Source organism: Mycteria americana, chromosome 1 (assembly GCF_035582795.1).
Source record: "Mycteria americana isolate JAX WOST 10 ecotype Jacksonville Zoo and Gardens chromosome 1, USCA_MyAme_1.0, whole genome shotgun sequence".
Taxonomy (NCBI): domain Eukaryota; kingdom Metazoa; phylum Chordata; class Aves; order Ciconiiformes; family Ciconiidae; genus Mycteria; species Mycteria americana.
In genome coordinates this window covers 61,278,317-61,296,780 of record NC_134365.1, presented here as the reverse complement: position 1 = coordinate 61,296,780, position 18,464 = coordinate 61,278,317, and the positions used below count along the sequence as shown (strand labels likewise).

At 40.9% G+C, this 18,464-nt stretch overlaps 1 protein-coding gene across 2 annotated transcripts in view; it reads left to right on the top strand.

Annotated features, from left to right (window-relative positions):
- Nucleotides 1–366: 366 nt before the first annotated feature.
- The window catches only part of RIC8B (RIC8 guanine nucleotide exchange factor B), a 39,323-nt gene continuing 21,225 nt past the window's right edge, over nt 367–18,464 (top strand). The window contains exons 1-3 of one of the 2 annotated variants that reach the window (XM_075501926.1): nt 367–513; nt 3,984–4,031; nt 16,340–16,948. In XM_075501926.1, coding sequence (XP_075358041.1) covers nt 427–513; nt 3,984–4,031; nt 16,340–16,948 — 744 coding nt within the window. In that variant the 5' untranslated portion in view covers nt 367–426. Of the gene's footprint in view, nt 514–3,983; nt 4,032–8,337; nt 8,395–16,339; nt 16,949–18,464 lie in introns of those variants that run through there. The other variant, XM_075501933.1, reaches the window with a different exon arrangement.

Below are 18,464 nucleotides of genomic sequence, written 5' to 3'. Positions count from 1 at the left end.
TCTGCCGGCCGACGGTGGCCGCTCGACACTCGAACCCGCGCTCCTCATCCCGCTCCGCCGCCCTTCTCGCCCGGCGTCGCCCCGCTGCCCGGCGCGGCCTACAGCACCCATCGTGCCCCGCGGCACCAAAGCCCGCAGATCCCGCCGCGCGCCGCAGTGCCGCGTCGCTTGGCATGCTGGGAGGCGTAGTCCTCGCGCCTCATTCCCCTGCCGGCGGGACTGGGCGGGAGGACAGCCAATAGGAGGGCTCGCGGGTGCACGCGGCCGCCCCTTCCGGCCAATAGCGCGCGAGCGCTGCCTGCCAGTCCGGGCGGTTTCCAAGGGGAGTGTTGCGTCACGTCACGTCACGTCAGGGGGGCGCGGGGTAGGAGGTCAGGGCGCGGCGGGGCGGCGGCTGGTGCCGGCGGAGCGGGGCAGGCGGCGGTCATGGAGCTGGGCGCGGCGCTGGAGGCCGTGGAGGGGCGCGGTGGCGCCGAGGCCGCGGAGCGGGTCCTGGCCCGGTACAACGAGGAGGTAACGGGCCGTTGGGGAGGGCGGTGTTCTCCCCCTCCCCCCGCGGCGCGAGCCGGCCCCTCCGCCCCCGCTCCCGCCGGCGGTGTCGCCGCCCCGCCCCGCCCTGGGCAGCACCGCCGGCACCGGGCCGCGGGGGGTCCCGCCCCCGCTCCCCCGGCCCGCCGGAGCTCCGGCCGCTGCGCCCCGGACTGGGCTCTGCGGCGGGTCCCCTGCGGTCAGCGCTTCTGCTGCCGTTCCCTCAGCGAGCGGGGCGCCGGGCCGGCCTGCCCCGCATCGCCTGCCCGCGTCTCCTGCGCTTCCCCGTGTGCGCTCCGCCCGCAGGCTGCGCGGGGCACCGCGGCGGTCCCGGGGTGGTGAGCGAGGGCAGTGCCTAGAGGAGAGCAGACTTTCACGGGAGCACAGAGCCAGCCGTATCGCGGGTCGATCAAGCCCGTTGCCTGTGGCCCCCCGCGCCTTCTCTCTTGCCTCTACTTTACGTGCCTGACGTGTAGCATAGTGGGTTATGGGTGATCCAGCTGTAAAAAGAGCCATTCTACAGCGTAAGTTTGCCTCAGAAATCTCAGTACAGTCTAACCTGCCTGTACCTCTTGGAAGAAGCTGGGCAGAATAACGCCGAAGTCTCCCGGATAACAACATTGTGTACCTGCTCCCCTGCCCGAGGTGCTGCCCTTTGTGGGCAGCCCTTTGTCGCCCGGTGTAGCTGGCATGTGGGAGAGAGGCCTTCGCACCGCTTGGGCACTGACCGTCGCAGCGTACAGAGGAGCAGCCCTGCAGCAGGAGGGGGCACGTGTAAAATGGACTGCCAAACCTCGCTTGATTTTTCTGCATTTCTGGCCAAGCAAAGAGAAAAGGGGAGACAGCTAAAAGCAGGGTTACAACAGGTTGCGCTTTTAATGCTGATGGGTATTAAAGTGTCTACTGCCATTACAGTGTGATATGTGTATGCTAACTCAAGAAGGAAGGGATTTCCTGGTGATGTTGGGAAGTAGAAATTGGAGTGAAGCTAGATATCAGGTGGATTTCCACCCCCCCACCCCCCCCACCCCCCCCACCCCCCCCCTCTGATAAGGACACCTAGATTTCCATAGAGAAGTATAGTCCATTTCTAAAGATCACATCTCAACTCATCGGGTGTATGTCCTTCATGTAGATGCTTCTGTGTGTTTACACTACTACAAGTCCCTAAAGCTGGTACTGACTCGGAGTTTGGCTTTGGATGTAATTTAAATGCAGTTGTGTTGAACTATCTGCTGAAATTTAGGAATCTGTTACAGGAACAAACACTCAGGTTTTTAGTTAAAGATTCCTAGCTCTGTGACTAGGGGAAAAGCCAAATGAGTGTAGATTGATGTACGGTTATTCTTCAGCCTCCAAGGGATGGCTTGAAGTTTGCTGTCTTATGTGTAATATGTTTTGAGTCTAACGATGGCAATAACAGATATCTTCACTCAAACTTGAGCTTCTAGAAGAAGTTTGAGCAACAGTCTTGACGTAGGCTGCCTTTGTGCACGTGAAATTCAAATGTAGAGATTGATACGGTTGCAGCGCACTTTCTCTGAAGGATGGGTAGGTGTAGAGTTCATTAGACACATCTAACTGTTTTAACTTGCTGACCTCTAAGGCGTAGAGGAAGGATTCTGATTGAGGGAACCTTTTATCTCCTGTCTTTACTCTTGAAAATGACCTTTGTTAAATGTGTTCAGTCAAAAAGCGCACACAAACATAATTTCTTAATTTTGCTGTACTGGATTTTATGCCTTCTCAGCAGCTTCCCCAGATTAATTATTTAGGCTTAAGTTGAATTCTCAAGGACAGAGTGGGAGCTGGTGTGGTTTCTCTTCTGGCATTTCAGATCTTTGAATGAAGTCTTGGAGTTACATGTGTAGCTAAATACTTATTTTGAAGTGGGATGGTAATCTTTTAATACTGTCTCAATATGACATTTCTCTTACTGTGTTTCTTAAGAAGTTTGCCTTAATGTTCCCTACATCTCTCTTTCTGTGCAATGTGTTACTAACTCAGATATGTTGCCTGTGGGCCAGCAAAGACTCGGCACAGTACTCCAGGTTTCAGATCTTTACCCATGCTTCTTCTGGGCTTTAGATTTCCTTAGGTTTTTTCCAAATAAAAAATTAAATATGCTTTAATTGAAGAGAAATGATGGATTAAGTGTAGTTCTAAGGCGCAGGTGGCTATAGAATAACTATAATGAGAGAAATGAATAGGTTTGTTCTTGCTCCTCTCTGCTGTCCTGTTTGCAATGATTATTCCAAATCTCTGTTCCTCCAGTGCTTAGATTGCTTACTGCCACTACATTTCTTTTGTAAATTTCCTAAAATGTTCATGTGCAAATGCAAAGATTGCCTTCTCTTGATTAATTGCTCATCAATTAATGTTCACCTGCTTTTGGCTGCCATTTTGCTGCACTTGTGTGGTTCAATAGTGTTATTGGGAGCCCTGTAAGAGAAAGGAAAGGAATTATTTTCCTATCATCCTCAAGGGGCTAACTGATATTGGTAACCCCTGGTGGTAGGGTGGATGTCCAAGGCCTTTCTGTGTAATTGTGAGCTTGTGTCATGAAAGGTAAGAGGCCCACTAATGTGCTATGGAGGATCACTTTTGTTTTTCAGTCACTTATATGATGTAGCAGGTTGTGTATTAGAAATAAAAGAAATTGAGGTTTTTATATTTTTAGAAGCTGTTCATCATGCTTAATCATTTAGCTTGGAAGTTTTAAAATGTCATTAAAATAACTCTCCAGTATTACTGCTATTTTCTTTGACTGGCAGAATAAACTTTGTGTCATATGAGTAATATTTCACTAATAACATACTTCAGGATACTAACATAGAACTAGGCTCAATTACTACTTGAAGTGTCTAACAGGAAATAAGTACTTGCTGTTAGACCATGTCTATCTATCTTGTGTTTAACTGTACCACAGGAACAAATACCTTGGTAATGTGTTTTGGAAATTGCCATGGTACGGAAACTGGTAGTTTTTGTAGTAAGGCTTACTTGATTTGTACTACTTGTTTTCTGGGCAAGATTATACTATGGTTGTTCCAGTTTGGAACACTTTAAAGTGCAGTCAAAAGCTTGTAAACAAGAACTGCTTGCAGAATAGTCCGAGTAATAAGGTATCTGTAAAACACAAGACTATAGCTAATGTATTTCACCTTGTAAAATGCCTTGTGTGAGGTTGCTAACTCGCATCAGAAACACAGCCCACAGGTCAAGGCTTGCTCTGCACCAGTAGTGAGGTAATTGTGAAATCGTTAGTTGGAGCCACTCACTGAAGCTCTTGCTGTTGGGTAGAATGGGAAAGGGCAGGAGTTGACATGGTTATGGCCTCATTATCTGAAGCTGGTTTTAAGCAGACCCCTAAAGTTTTATAACACTTTTGCAGGTGTTACGTACTTGGCAGCTGATGTTCACTTAACAAATACAAACTCTTCTCTTTTTTACAGAATCGGGCCATTTTCAGATTTGATCCAGCAGATGAAGACAAAAGAAAGGTAAGTAAAATAGGCTGTTGAGCTGCATACCTGCTCTGGTTCAAAGTATAACAAAGGAAAAGCAGTCTCTTAACTTAGCTGCCATTGTGAAAGGGTGCAATTAGTGATTATAAAGTTCTGTTTTCAATTTTGTTTCTTTAGTGCAAGAGACATGACAACTGCTCATTCCCCTTTTTTCTGAAAAAGAAAAACAAATCTGCCTAACAAAAAGCCCTGTCTTGAATAAAAGTAGTAACAGAAAAGCCTATAAATAACTTTGTTGGGTAGAGATTTGGGGTGGAGGAATAGAGTAAGGATACTCTTTTCTTCTGGATCTGAGATAAACATTTTGCAATACATTTTTGCATTTTTTTCTCAGTAGGTAGCAATTTCTTGTCTATGTTAGATACTTAGAGAATATTAGGGACTAAGGTGAAGGGATAAGTACAGAAGAAAGCTATGGACCTGTAAGGGAGACAAAGCTACAGAAGCCTGTTAATCCAAAGGTAGCTGTAATCAGCAGAATGTGTACTGTGCATGTCATGTTCCAAAGATGGGAAATGTTTGTGTGTTATAGCATGGAGCTGTACAGGTATGTCAGGGCTTAACAGGTCCCTTGAGATCCATCCACAGCCTCACATTTAAAGCTTGGGCTGCCCTTGATTTTTTTTTTTTTATTATTTTTATGGCATCATATGTAATGACAAGACCCTTCCTTTCTTTCCTCTAATTAGTTTTTGGGCTGATTTGCATATTTATTCAGAAAATGTTCATTAGTGAACGAGGCTGCATGTTTCCTCTATTTCTGAAATAAACTCAAAGCTTGAAATCAGAATTGCAACAGTCCTGCAAGGATAGCTTGTCTCATATTGGACACACATCAGTTCCTTCCATGATTTTGTGCAAAATCTAAATATTTTCAGGTCTTAAGTCTTTTTCTGGTAGAAATGGATGGGATAAGTCTCTCTGACCTTTGCTTTTACAAAACTGTCAGTTATGTGTACAGTAATCTTAAGTGACAAACGTTTATTACACAGATGACTTGAAGACCTCCTAGCTTGACTTCACTCTTGAGTGCAAGTATGCAGTTCAGCACAGAAGTAATAGTGAAAGTTACATAAAACTTACAGTATATATTGCTGTTGTCTCTCATAAATCAAAATAAAATAAAACCAGGAATGTGGCCTAGAAGCCTTCCCCTGTAGAATTCCTGTAGAATAGGTTTGTTTCACAGTCCTGGGAGCTCCCTGAAAACATCTTTCCCTGCTTTGCTTTTTACATCTTACAGAACAGCTGTTACAGACCTCATGAGATTCCGCTCCCTCCTCCCCTGCGCTGGTATATGTAGCTTTCTTGATTGGGATTTAGATACATGTTAAATGCAGAGTTGTAACAGGATTTTTATGGGAAATACCTTTAATTTATTATAGGATATGGAAATTTGAATCAGTGTTTAAAGCTGTAGTTGAGCAATAGCCAGTATGACAAACACTTAAGTATGTTTAATAGTTTTGTAAGCTGAATGTTTTAGAAGTGTACATACCGTTGAATAATGTTTTATTCAATATTTTAAGCCTGTTGCTGTAGTTGGTTGCGGCTTCTGTCTTGCTAAGAAGTATTCTGAAAACCCTTGATAGAATTATTACTTAATTGGTTAAGTTCTTGACACATTTTCTGGGCAAATTGTTGTTCTTTCTGTGACATTAACTTAAAGCTGTATGAAGTTCATCAAGGAGTGTTTAGGACAGTAAGAGGACTTAACAATTCTGCTTAACAATTTTTTATTCTAAAAAAAAACTTAAATGTTTTTTTAAATTGCATTTCCACAGCATTACTTCCTTACTGGAAAAGATGTTAATCATATGTGATCGGAGTCACTTTTATAAAGGCAGCTTTTGTGTGCACATACTTTACAATAAAAAGCTGTGGGGTGGTTTGTTTTTTTTTTTGTTCCTGAATCTGCCCTCATGGTTCTCCAGGAAGTAAATAAGAAAAATACACCTCTGAACAGATGCCACTGAAAAATTCTACAGTTCTAAAGCTTCAAAAAACCTACGTACAATTATTAAATATTTGGCTTTGTCTATGGCTTTACTGGAAGCTGATGTTCAGTAATGTGGTGACAGGACTATGTGTGTCCTTTTTAATATTTGCTCAATATCCTTAGGGTCTGTAAAACATTCAGCATTCTCCTTTTATCCTTCAGTTAAGGTAAAAATAAAAATGCTTTAAATTGAAAGGTAAGATGGTACCATGCTCTTGCTAAAAGCAAACTGCTGAAATTGTCACCAAAATTAATGGGGGTTGCTCGAAGACTTCATGATGTAGCCTCATGCTAATACAGAAACAAGTTCTATTTTTTTGTTTAGTAATACCAAAATACACTTGAGTTGACAGTATGTGCAGTTCTGCTGCTATTAGCTTAGAATGATTGCAGTGCAAGAGAGTTCAGACAAAGGGTCACAATCTATAATGAAGTCATGTAGTAGACTTGAAGTTCAGGTATGGGGGCAAATACAGAGGGACTTCAGGATTTTGTCTTTGGTTTCTGATGCTATTGGAAACTCGTCATATAACCTGCTGAATGCAATACATGCTTCTTACGAGTATCTTGCTGCGTGTTGCGTTTGTTCATGCCCAGGAGTAATTTCTTTTAGTTATTCACTCCAGCAAGCCTCATAGACGTTGTTGTCAGTTGTTCATGTCTATGCAAGAGTGCAAGTAAAAGATCAACAGTAGCAATGCAAGTTTTTTCTCTGCCTCACCACACAGCTTCAGCTACGTCCTTAGAATTACAGCAAGGTTATGTCTATAGTGTAATTGTATTGTAACGTAGGCATAACTGAGCCTTACGCTTTTCTAGGTTGGATACGGTTAGGGAGAGGACAACCTGTATACAACAGTGACACGCTGTAAAATATGAAAGACAGAAAGGTCAAAACTATGGCTTGACTATAGAAGCTGGGTAAATTGGACAGCAAAAGTTGTTCTGCTGTAATATGGCTCTCAAATCATGATGCTTTAAGCTGTTAACTAACTAAATCAGCAGTGAGTTTGTAATACTGAACTCCAGGAGGAAAGTAGGTTGTGTCCTCTAGAAGGCAGGAAGAGAGGTAATCACAGAATCACAGAATCGTATAGGTTGGAAAAGACCTTTAAGATCATCAAGTCCAACCGTAAACCTAACACTACCAAGACCACCACTATACCATGTTCCGAAGCACCTCATCTAAAAGTCTTTTAAATACCTCCAGGGATGGCGACTCGACCACTTCCCTGGGCAGCCTGTTCCAATGCTTGATAACACTCTCGGTGAAGAAAAATTTCCTAATATCCAGTCTAAACTTCCCCTGGCGCAACTTGAGGCCATTTCTTCTCGTCCTATCCCTTGTTACCTGGGAGAAGAGACCGACCCCCACCTCTCTACAACCTCCTTTCAGGTAGTTGTAGAGAGCGATAAGGTCTCCCCTCAGCCTCCTTTTCTCCAGGCTAAACAACCCCAGTTCCCTCAGCTGCTCCTCATAAGACTTGTGCTCTAGACCCTTCACCAGCTTCATTGCCCTTCTCTGGACACGTGGTAATGTTATCAAGCTTGTCTATCTGGACATAGCCACAGGACTTTAATACATCACAGGATGATAAAAACCACAAGATTGTAATGTGAGCTATTACTTGTCCTGGCTGTTTGTTTAATGATGTATGTGTCTGCATTGGCCTATAGGATGGGTGCTATGGATTTAAATCAGTTGGCAGCCTGTGTTGTACTGTAAGATCTACTCAGATACCAGGCAGATCAAGTTGGTGCCATTCCTTCTTAACTTGTCATATACTAATAAAAAAATATGAATTTCTGAAAGCTGATTTTCAGTTTGTGTGTGTAAACAGTATAGAAATTGCCAACCAGAAGTAAATGTGTCCTGGAATAGCAGCTGAAATTAAGGCAGTGTGGTTGCTTCAGGAGCTTAACCAGCTCTTAGAAATCTAAAATCTTTATTTGTCTCAACCAGCCAAGAAGTTCTTGACAGTGTTTCACTGGAAAAGGTTGAATCTTCAGAACTGCAACACTTCACAGCAGCATGGCATGGTTGACACAAACAGCTGGTTCTTTAGGTCTATGCTGGAATAAACTCCAGAAAATGAATCTCTGGTAACTTGACTGGGCAGTCACCTTGGAGAGAGATGTCAGGCATGGTGTCTCCCTCTCAATGTGGCACAGCGCGCACTTCAGCTCAAGCCTCACATGTCCCAGTACAAAAAGGAAAGGTGGTTTTAGAACCACTTTCTCATCATTTAATAGCTTTGTTCTCCATTATTTATACCTTGACAGGTCCAAATCCTGCTTCTGAAGTAGCAACACGTTTGTGCTGTTTACAGACTTAAAATGGTAAGAAAATCACAGCACTGTTTGTGTCCTGGAAACATCTGTCAGTACTGATTCCCTAGTTAGCCATGGCATTCCACAACTGGAAGGAGCTACAGCACCATTTGCCTAGGTGATATAACAGAAAAAGTAAATCTGTCCGAGACAGCAAGCAAGACTGACTTTTTAAATTGGATGAAGATGCTGAGTTTGGGGGAAGAAGGGAAAAAAAGGAAGCAGCAGCCAAATGTAAGAATATTACTCATAAGCCATTTTCTTACCTGAAATGGTAGGGTCTTCATGGTTGACATATTTCCTCTTCAACTCCTTATGTTTTGTCTGCTTCACCTCTTGTAGTACTTAAAACATCTGGTTTCTACTCTACTGGCGCCAGCTTACTGTGGTGGGTCAGTCCTGTAATATGAATTTTTAAAGTTTGAGATCAGTTTTCTTGATTTATTGTTCAGGTTCAATTTGAACATAATGGATCTAAAATTCAAGGCCTCCTTTAGTGGGAAGAAAATCACCAAAACAGTCTTTTCCCCCATTGCTGAATGTTTTAAGGGTGTTGAAATAGATGATGGTAAATAATATCAAATGCATTGTGGGACTTTCTCTCCTAATTAAATTCATGATATGGGGAGATTCCTTAAGGCTGTGGACTGTACCATATTTGAACTTTGGAAGGATGGAAGCAGTAAAGTATGTTGATGGAGCAAGATGCTGTCATGCTCTAAATCTCAGAATAACCTCGTTATTAGTGCTGTTGACACTGTGACACTTCTGGGAGGTCTGAAGGTTCCTGCAGCCCACAAAGGCACAGAACTTTTCTCCTCCCAGTAACTTTGTTGCAAGCTTTTAAAGTCTGTTAGTGCGTGTCCTATAAAAATATTAAGTTCAAGCACTCCTGTGGGCACACTGTGTGGTATCTTAGTATTAATTGTTGTTGTTATTGTTCTGACTTTACTGAAACCCCTTAAGGGAGTACCCATCTGTAAGAGAATAAAAGTTACTAAGTATCCTTCATTAATACTAAGCATTTGTTCTAATTCCCTCTGGTTCTGCCCACTCCCATCCAGCATTGTTCAGTTTTTACATCTCTTAAGGTTTATGTCAAGCCAGTGAAACCCATCTCTTCTTTTAAACCCCTTCTTTCACCACTGGGTTACAGAGGTTGTAAAGGGTTCTCCCTCACCCTGTTCAGTGGGGAGGGCTGAGAGTGCAGCTATGCAGAATTTCACCTTTCTGTGACTCTGAACCAGGTGTTTATTCCACCGGTTCTGACAACATGGATTACTGTGTGTGCTCCTCACCTTACCTGTGGAGTGCCGTCTAGCCTAAGCTCTCACGTGTTCAACCTTGGAACTTGGGCCTCTGCCATGTCAGAGCTGGCAGGCTCCTGCCAAACAGGCCAACCTCCTGCTGTCAATACGGGCTGAACAATGAAGTTTTGAAGTGAAGCAGACTGCATCCTCAAGGAGTACAAGTGTACACCTTCCCTCCCCACCCACATCTGTCCACAAAGACTAGGCAAAAATTGGGCCTGGCCTTTTTTTAACTTCCTTTAGAGGAGGTTATTTAATTGTCCCATTATTCAGCACAGTTGATTATAAATGTTATATAAATGTTGTCTTGACTTCCAGACAAAATGAAAGCTTGAACTAACGTTTCAAATACTCTTGGGCTTACTTTCTTACTGTCTTGGATGCTTAACTCTGAAACCTAATAGCAGAATAAAACAATTATTTTATTCTTTTAACGCTGCTCCTGTTAGCAGAAATGATCAGCCAACATTCTTATTCAGCAATTCCAAGTTATGCCTCTTTGCTCCCGGAATCTCTTATCTCTGACTTGCCAAAAACATAGTTTCTCTTTGGTTTTCTGCAATACTGATTTGCATAGTCTACTGAAAATATGAGAAACATGTAAAATGCTTAATTTTGCCTTATATGAAATGGAGAGGGACTTGTGTTTTAAGAGAAGCTTCTGAGTAACTTTGAGAGCCACAGAAACTTACGAGTTGTTGAAAAAGTCATGTGCACTTTATTGTGGTTACTATTAACATTCCTTTCATCTACCTGAAAATTGTGTAGAGTCTGCTATGAATCTTCATGTTTGTAGTAAAGTAGAAGGTAAGTTTGAGGAATAGATAGCAATACAGATGGGGTAAACAATAGCAGACCTGTATGACCTATTGGGGAAATACAGTTCCTTGTGAACTTTGTGTTTGGCACTACAGTTGATTTCGTTAACCATTCTCACCACTGAACAGCTGCAGAACTAAGTTGAAGCAAACTAAGAATGTACTTCTCTTGAACCCCTAGAGACAACTTAATTAAAATTGAAATTTGAAAATGATGAAAAACATGGGTCAGAAGACAAAGTGAACTAGAGGGACTTGAGCCAATGCAGGAGAAGGAAAGCATGACCTGGTACCACTTATGATGTTCCTATTCTCCTAAATAAATTATGTGCTCTGGCACATAATACTTGATGAGGCCAAAGACATGGTGGCTTCTGGTTCACCCATGCTAAAAGAGTTAGGACTGTTAGGTCTGTGGCTTTTCTTTCCCAGCTATTAGAGAAGAGTAGGGCAGACTCATTTCATTTTTGTGGACAGTTCTTTAAAAAGCTTGATTTTTGTTTAAGTTAAGCCTAACAAGTGTAGTAAGAATTTCATGTTGCTCCCTGTGTGCTAATATCACTTGCTGTTCCATCAAGATGGATGTATTTATGCCTTGAAATATACAAAGAAGTCTTAAGAACATTGATCTTGAGAAATGAGTGAAGGTGATACAAAACCAAGCACACCTCCTGTGTTCTGCTGTTGTAGAATTTCTGTTCTTGATGGACTTCTCTGGTAATTTTGTTACTAATATGCTCTGTCACTGAGGAAAGTGGCAAATGAGAGCAACATATTTCCAAGTCAATTTGACAACAGGTTGGGTTTTTTCCCTTGCTTTAGTTTAAACTTGATTGCTAAGAAGCGTACCTCTCCTGGTACTTACAGCATCTATGGCATAATTCAAAAATAACGGTGCAGAAGAGATAAAGCATGTACTCTATTTCTGTAATGTTTACCAGAACTTTTGTTGTTCACCTTTGAATTGCAGCTTCTCTAGCACTGAATAATCTGTGTCTAAAATAAATTCTATATTCAGTAAAGCAGTGGTGTTTGCTTGGATTTGAATACCTGCAGAATGGAGACTATATTCTCTTGTTCCTGCTCTAATCTGAAGGCCTGTGTAAGTAAAGAGAATGATTTGCCAAAGAGGAAGAAGCAAATAAAGGGAAATTGTCTCCTTTTCTCACCAAGACATTTATTACTCTGGTGTTGAGAAGCTACAGTAAATTCAGCTGACATAATGCAGCTAAAGTTTAGTGGTCTGTGAATTGAAAAGAGTGAATATAGGTCAAGTGTGCTTTCTAAACATCTTCAAACACAAAGAGAGGAGGTGGAAAAGGACGTCATATGCAGGCACCCCAGGATCAAAGAGCAAGATCATGAAGTACCCTGTTTTTCACAAGCACCTAGTATCCCCAGCTGAGGTTGAGCCCAGAAAATATAGGCACCTGCTAATAAGCACTTACAGTGCTCCCCTCTCCTTCCTGCCCACCCCCCCAGTCTAATTAGCCTGTAAACAAAGATGGCAAAGGAAGAAAACACAGGTCTCTTGTATCTCAGGATATTGCTTTTTCTATAGGACTGTGTTGCTTCTTAGTATCAAGCGTTTATGCTATCAGGATAAAGGACCAAAATGGATTAATATTTTACTTGTCAAGACAAGATGATAAATGGGTGTTTCTGGGCTTCCTGTTTTAACACGCAATAAAATTTGAAAATGTTTTATTGTTACTCACACTACAGCATAGACAAAAGTAACTGTGTATTGCTCTGTCTTAACCTTACTATTAGCACAAAAGCTGCGAGTTCTTGAATTTTAGAGAAGGGAATGTATTCTACAATAAAAAGTTTACAAATACTAGAAACTGCCTTGATTCTGTGGAAAAGTGTATGAAAAACACTTCTTGCTGCAGGATGACTGATGAAAGTCAAAATCCCTTCTGAATGTTGAAAGGATAGAACTCAGGAAAAAAAAAGTTAAATTCATACAGTAATTTAGGGGATAGCAATAAACCCCTGAAACTAGGACAATCATCATATATTTTGTGAAAGGGGAGGTACCTTGCTGTCTGAATTCTTTCATGTGCTTTCATTTCCAACCAAATAAATAACATCTGTGCCCCTTAGTTTATGCCATGCTAATGGCCTACAGGGCAGTAGAAAAAGCACCACCTAAAGAAAATGAAAAGGATAGTAATGCTTTTGTGGTCACATCCTTTCCTGTTTCTCTTCTCTCTGCATCACTTCCCTCACACCATCAAGGAGAAAGCAGAAAATGTGCTGTATGGCATTTGGTTTTAGTTGTCTCCAAGGCAATTTCCTAATAGGATGAATTTTGTTTCCTCACTTAAAAACTTTCCATGGATAACTCTTCAACTATAATCAGATGCTCTATTTTTTCCTAAGTTCCTATCGGCACTTGAGATCAGTCAGCAGTGGTTCACTGTCACGGATTTCAGCAGTGTTGCAAGTGCCAGTATCGTAACAGAATGCTGGTTCCTTTAAAATCAGTCTTTATGGCTCACCAGGGTCTAACTCCAGAGAACTTTGTCAGCAGTTCCTACATGTTTTTCACTTATGTGAGTCTTACATCTTAAAAAAATTGTATTTTGCTGTAATGGCTAGGAAGCTTAGTAACCTGTTCTTAAGTGTGTCATGGCTTAGTTGTTAATGTAGTATGCATAAGACTGTATAATTAATGCTTTTAAAAATAAACTCTAGCCTTTCTTATATTGTGAAATCTTTTATAGAGCCAAGGCTTCAGGAACTTGAAGCACCTTACAAGCACACCAATGGTTTGGCTTTTTTTAAGTTGTAAGTAGGTTGCTAAATCTCAAAAAAAAATGCTTGTGTGCTATTTAGTATCTATCTTTAGTACAGCTATTCAGAGTTAAGAATCTTCTACTGCTGCATTTCACTGAGATTTGAAGCCACAAGATGATGTTTTTTATAATCTTTAATTAAATTGCAAGGATAGTCTTCAAATGTATGGAGGGAGGGTTAGGCTTCCACCTCCCATGGCAAGTCAGTGAGAGTTTGGTGCCCTTTGGGATCTCCCCTGCAGTGCTTTTGACATTTTGCAGTGACACTTCCATAGCAGCAGGTGGGTGCAACTTATGGGGGGAAAAAAAAAAAATCAGTCTGAGTTTGGGAGGATTGGTCTCTTTGTAGTCAAATGAGTGTTCAGGTTTTATCTGACTGAGATTAAAGACCAGAGTGCCAGGTGCGAGATGTGTATAGGCTCTGCTGCTAACAAAAATGAGTGGAAACTTCCCTTAATTTCAGTGGGTATTGATCAGATCAGATAATTTATGAAGTGATCCTTGGTATTTAAAATCCTAGAAGAAACCTTCAGCACTGTTAATGAAAAATCAGATATGTTTTTCTGCTGTATTTTTTTACTGATAAGGCAGTCTGTCTGGCCCAGTATGTCTTTGAAGTGTTCATTCAGCATCTTGGTTTGGGGAAGGCTGGTAACTTGGCTTCTTCTGTTGTTAATATGGTACTGCTACACAGTTCCTGAAGAGAGGGAGAGTCCAGTTGGTGAACCAGCTGTTGAATTTGGGTAAGTTATTACAGACCACCTTGTAGCAGCTGATGTCAACAAGGGAGACTATAACTGCTAAGTCTAATAGAAATGTGCTTAAACAGGGAACAGAATAAACTGGCCTTCTCCTGGAGTTCTCTGAGCTGTCCATTCTGTTCTGTGTTACTCCTCAAAACCAAACAGACTTCCTGACTGTTGCTTCAGCTTGCAAAGCAAAGTTATTTGTACGGAAAACTCTTTTAACAGTAGAAACAAAATTCTTGTAAGAAGTTGAGCTGTGACCAGGTAATTTGACTGTGGATCTAGACTGGTCATTTTTTGTTTCCTAGGCATTTTTTAAAAAACACTTCAAAGATGCCACCTTCAGAAACAGTTAGTGCAGGCCTAGCATACTATGCTTAATCAGGGGGTTGTACGGATCTGTGGGAGCAGCATTAGGTTAATGTTGAAGAACTCTGAAAACTCTGTACTTGAGTATCTTTTTCCAGGTACTTATCTATGAAATTCCCATGGTAAGTACCTATATGCCTGTACAGGTAGTCAAACATGGATTTTATACTGTTGCAGTGTCTATAATATTCTGATGAAGATTTCTCATGTTGCCTGTGTGATAGTAAGAGGTGGAGCTCACATCTTGTTTTCAAACTCTTACTGGATTAATCTAGTCAGGGCTGTGGAGATGTAGTCAAGGTCTTGGTCGTCTGGGTGGTGCTTTTGGGTGGGCTTCACCCCAGGACAAGCACACTAGAAATCATATTGTGAGTTCCTACTGTCTGACTTTGTTTACAGATTGTCTTTTAACATTGTTGAAGACTTGTGTTGTTTTCTCCCTTATTCTTCTGGAGTGTCTGTTCTAGATTTGCTTTAGACTTAACCTTTTTTTTTATTTTAGTTTGGCTTTAATTGTAAGTGATCACAGTAACAAAACTTGCTTGGATGTCCCAAGTGGAACTTTTGTTTTGAACTTTGGGTCAGGGGGATGGGCTGCTGTGCTCCCTGCCTTTTTGTTGTGGTGGTGGTGAAAAGTGCAATTCCAAAGACCGTTCCCCAATAACTATTTTTTACTCTGCTAGTATTTCTATGCTTTTTTTAATCACTTTCTTATTGACAAATACTGCCTGAGACCACGATATAAATTTCAGGTCCTAAGCAGACTTCTGCACTAGGGCTGTTCAACTCAGTTGCTACTATGGCTTCTTTGGTAATTTATTTGTGTCAATGATCAAGACACAAAGCTTGGGGGGTGAGAAGCAGGGAGGAACTGTGTCCTGTGAGGTATAAGGCAGTTCATATTGCCACTTATCTGGGAACTTCTTTGTAATTATACTTCTGGCTCTGGTACCCATGAGTAGTAGTGTTGTCCTGAGCTTAAGGCATAAAAACCCTATGCAGTCCTCCCCCATCAAGCAGTCTCTTCTGTCCTGTCTTTTCTCCCTTTTGATTGATCATCTGATTGTCCGTTTCTGTCTCGCAAAAGGTAATTCTTCTGTAATTCAGATGTTTCTGTTCTGGCCTGCAGAGTCTCGGAGCGTTGTATTTTCTCTTGCTGCATTTATATTATTAATGTTTACCCCTCTAGTCATGTTGGTATAAAGTATCAGTGAAGTATTGCGACTTCAAGAACAATCTGTGTTGACAAAGCAGAAGTTTTGCTGGTTTGGTAAAACTGCTACAGCGTAAGTCTTCCGATAAAACTGCATTATGTTTCTATGTCAGAGGTAACATTTCTAAGACCCTTACTTAAGATGGGAGAAGTCCATAGGTTAGGTTGAAGTGGCAACACAAATTATAGCTGTTACCAAACATGGAGTACTAATACATGTATGTTGAGCAGCAGTTATTTTGGTTTGGTTTCTTTTCTCCCAGCCTCCTGACTGAAACAACCTCAACTTATAATTTTGCAGGTACTGTAGGTGTACTTTGTTCTACTTTGATGTATTTTTAAAACTTTTCACTTCTCTCTAGCCTTGTGACTCTGGCTACTCAAGTTTTTAGTCCTGATACTGAGAAAACTTCGTAATTGGCAATGGTGGATAGCATCTGCCATTTTGGCTTAATGCTTTTGCTAATGTTGATGTATTTGGATTGTATCCATGAGGAAAACTGCTTTTGATGATCTTTGGAGGTCTTTTGCAATAGTTTATATTTTGAAGAGCTAATGCAGAATACCTAGTTTCTCAAGTCAAGTCGGCTGAAAACTCAAAAGTTATATGGAAGCTTAGCAAAAGTAGTTTCCTATTGCCACCAATATTTTGATGCTAAAACTGTTCCTTTTTTGTTTGTTTGTGTTTGCATAGAAACTGTGTGAGGGAATTCTAAATATCCTTGAAAAAGACACAAAAACTTCATGTCAGGTTGCCTGCCTGGAGGCCCTCCGGATTCTCTCCAGGGACAAGAAGGTTTTAGTGCCTGTAACCACGAAGAGGAACATGCAGATCCTTATGAGGCTAGCAAAGCTGGACACTGTGGAAGATCCTTTGGAGAGAGTGTCTGAATTTCCTGTTATAGTAGAAGCTTTAAAATGCCTCTGTAACATAATTTTTAATAGTGTTGTTGCACAGAAGCTCAGCTTGGAACTGAATCTTGCAGCTATGCTCTGCAATCTTCTGGAAAAATGCAAGGACCAACAGTTCGTTGATGACATTAAATGCTTTGATTTGCGTCTCCTCTTCCTCTTGTCGCTTCTGCACACAGATATTAGATCGCAGTTGCGTCAGGAACTACAAGGGGTGCAAGTTTTGACTCAGGCTTTGGAAAGTTCCCTGAGTGTGAGATGGACGGAAGAATATAAAGCAGCAGAAGATCGTGACAGGCCTCCTCTGTCTTTGCAAGAGACAGATTGTGCCATTGAGGCACTAAAGGCTCTTTTTAATGTAACACTTGACAGTTGGAATGTCCACAGCAAGGTAAGGCTTAGCTGAAGTGTTTTTTAAATTGGTTTTGTTTAGCCTGCAAGAGCCAGAACCAGCAGGTAGATACACAAGAGGCAGTTGTTGTCCAAGCCCCAGAGCAAGGATTTTACTACTTTTGCTACTGTAATTTTGATGGAATATGATTGCATTTTTGAAAATAGCAGCTAAGGTAGTCTTGAAATTTTGCATCATAATTTCTCTATATGCAAAATCAGTGTGAGAAAATTTGTCTGAATTCTTATTGTGTCATGTGTTAATGATCTTGGGCTTTCAAGAGGTGTTGAGTCTTTAATGCTCATTGCTTTGAATACCAAAATAACTTTTTTCTTCTTGTTACTACTTAGGCAAAAAATCTAGTCCATCCATTTTCTGTGTAATGGGAGAATAGTTTGGATTATATAATGCAAGTTAGAACTGTATGTTTTCAAATAAAAAATGAAAAGAAGATTATTTCATAAGAGTCTTAGATTTCCAAAAGAAAATAAATGCTGTTCACTAATAATTAACTGGCTAGGAAAAACTTTTTAATGTAAGTGTATCAGGTGGCTACATCTCTGGAGACTGGACGATAGCAATAGGGTAATAATGAGAGCTGAGAAGTCTCCCTAGTTTTCTCTGGGCATGATGATAAGCACATCAACTCTAATTTTTAACAAATAACTCTGAAGAAAGAGTGTACTGTTTTTACTATCTTTATCTCCCATCCTCCCAACACCAGGTTTGGACTTAAACGTGATCTTTTAACATGAGGTCAAGCATGAGAACCAAACGCAGTTTCATTGTTATGTCTTATGAATAAGATTTATCTTGTCTTTTTCATTATAACATCAGGTCTAATTTTTTTTCTTAGACAAATATGCTTCCTATGTGTTGCATCCCTAAATTTATAAACAGAAACAATAAGGATAACTTTTTTTGTTGAATAGCCTAAGTCTGTGCTACAGTAATAGAATTATATAGGGAATCTTTCTTTTTAGTCCACGTCATATTGTCTCTAAAACAGTGTTGTTAGCTTTTCACCAGGCATTGTAAATATGCAGCATATAAAGCTAAGCAGAAGTTTACTGACAAATAATTGTTCTCTCCAGTGCATTGGACTAAACAGCAAATAAGACATTAATCATAGCATTAAGGAATGTAAAACTTGAAAAAAGTCTGAAGCTTATTCTTTGCTTTAATGTCTCAAGGATACACTGAATAAGAAGTCCTGAAATTTAAGATTGAGTGAGTGGGGGGAAAAAATCAGAGAAGTGAATACTTTGAATTTCAAGGAAATATAAAGAAAGTGAGGGACTTTTCTCTTGTTTATGTTCCTGACTTAGACCTTTATTAAAAATATCTTTAACTTTGTCAGAGAGTTCTTTGTATAGGCACGTGAGTGTTTTGGAGGTAGAAACTTGAGTGGAGAAAAATTACCTGAAGTCAAGCATATAATACAGGTATATGAATGTTTACTAGTTCAGAGTTTGAGAAGTATCATCTTTGTGATTAAGTTTTTCTGTGTGGTGGA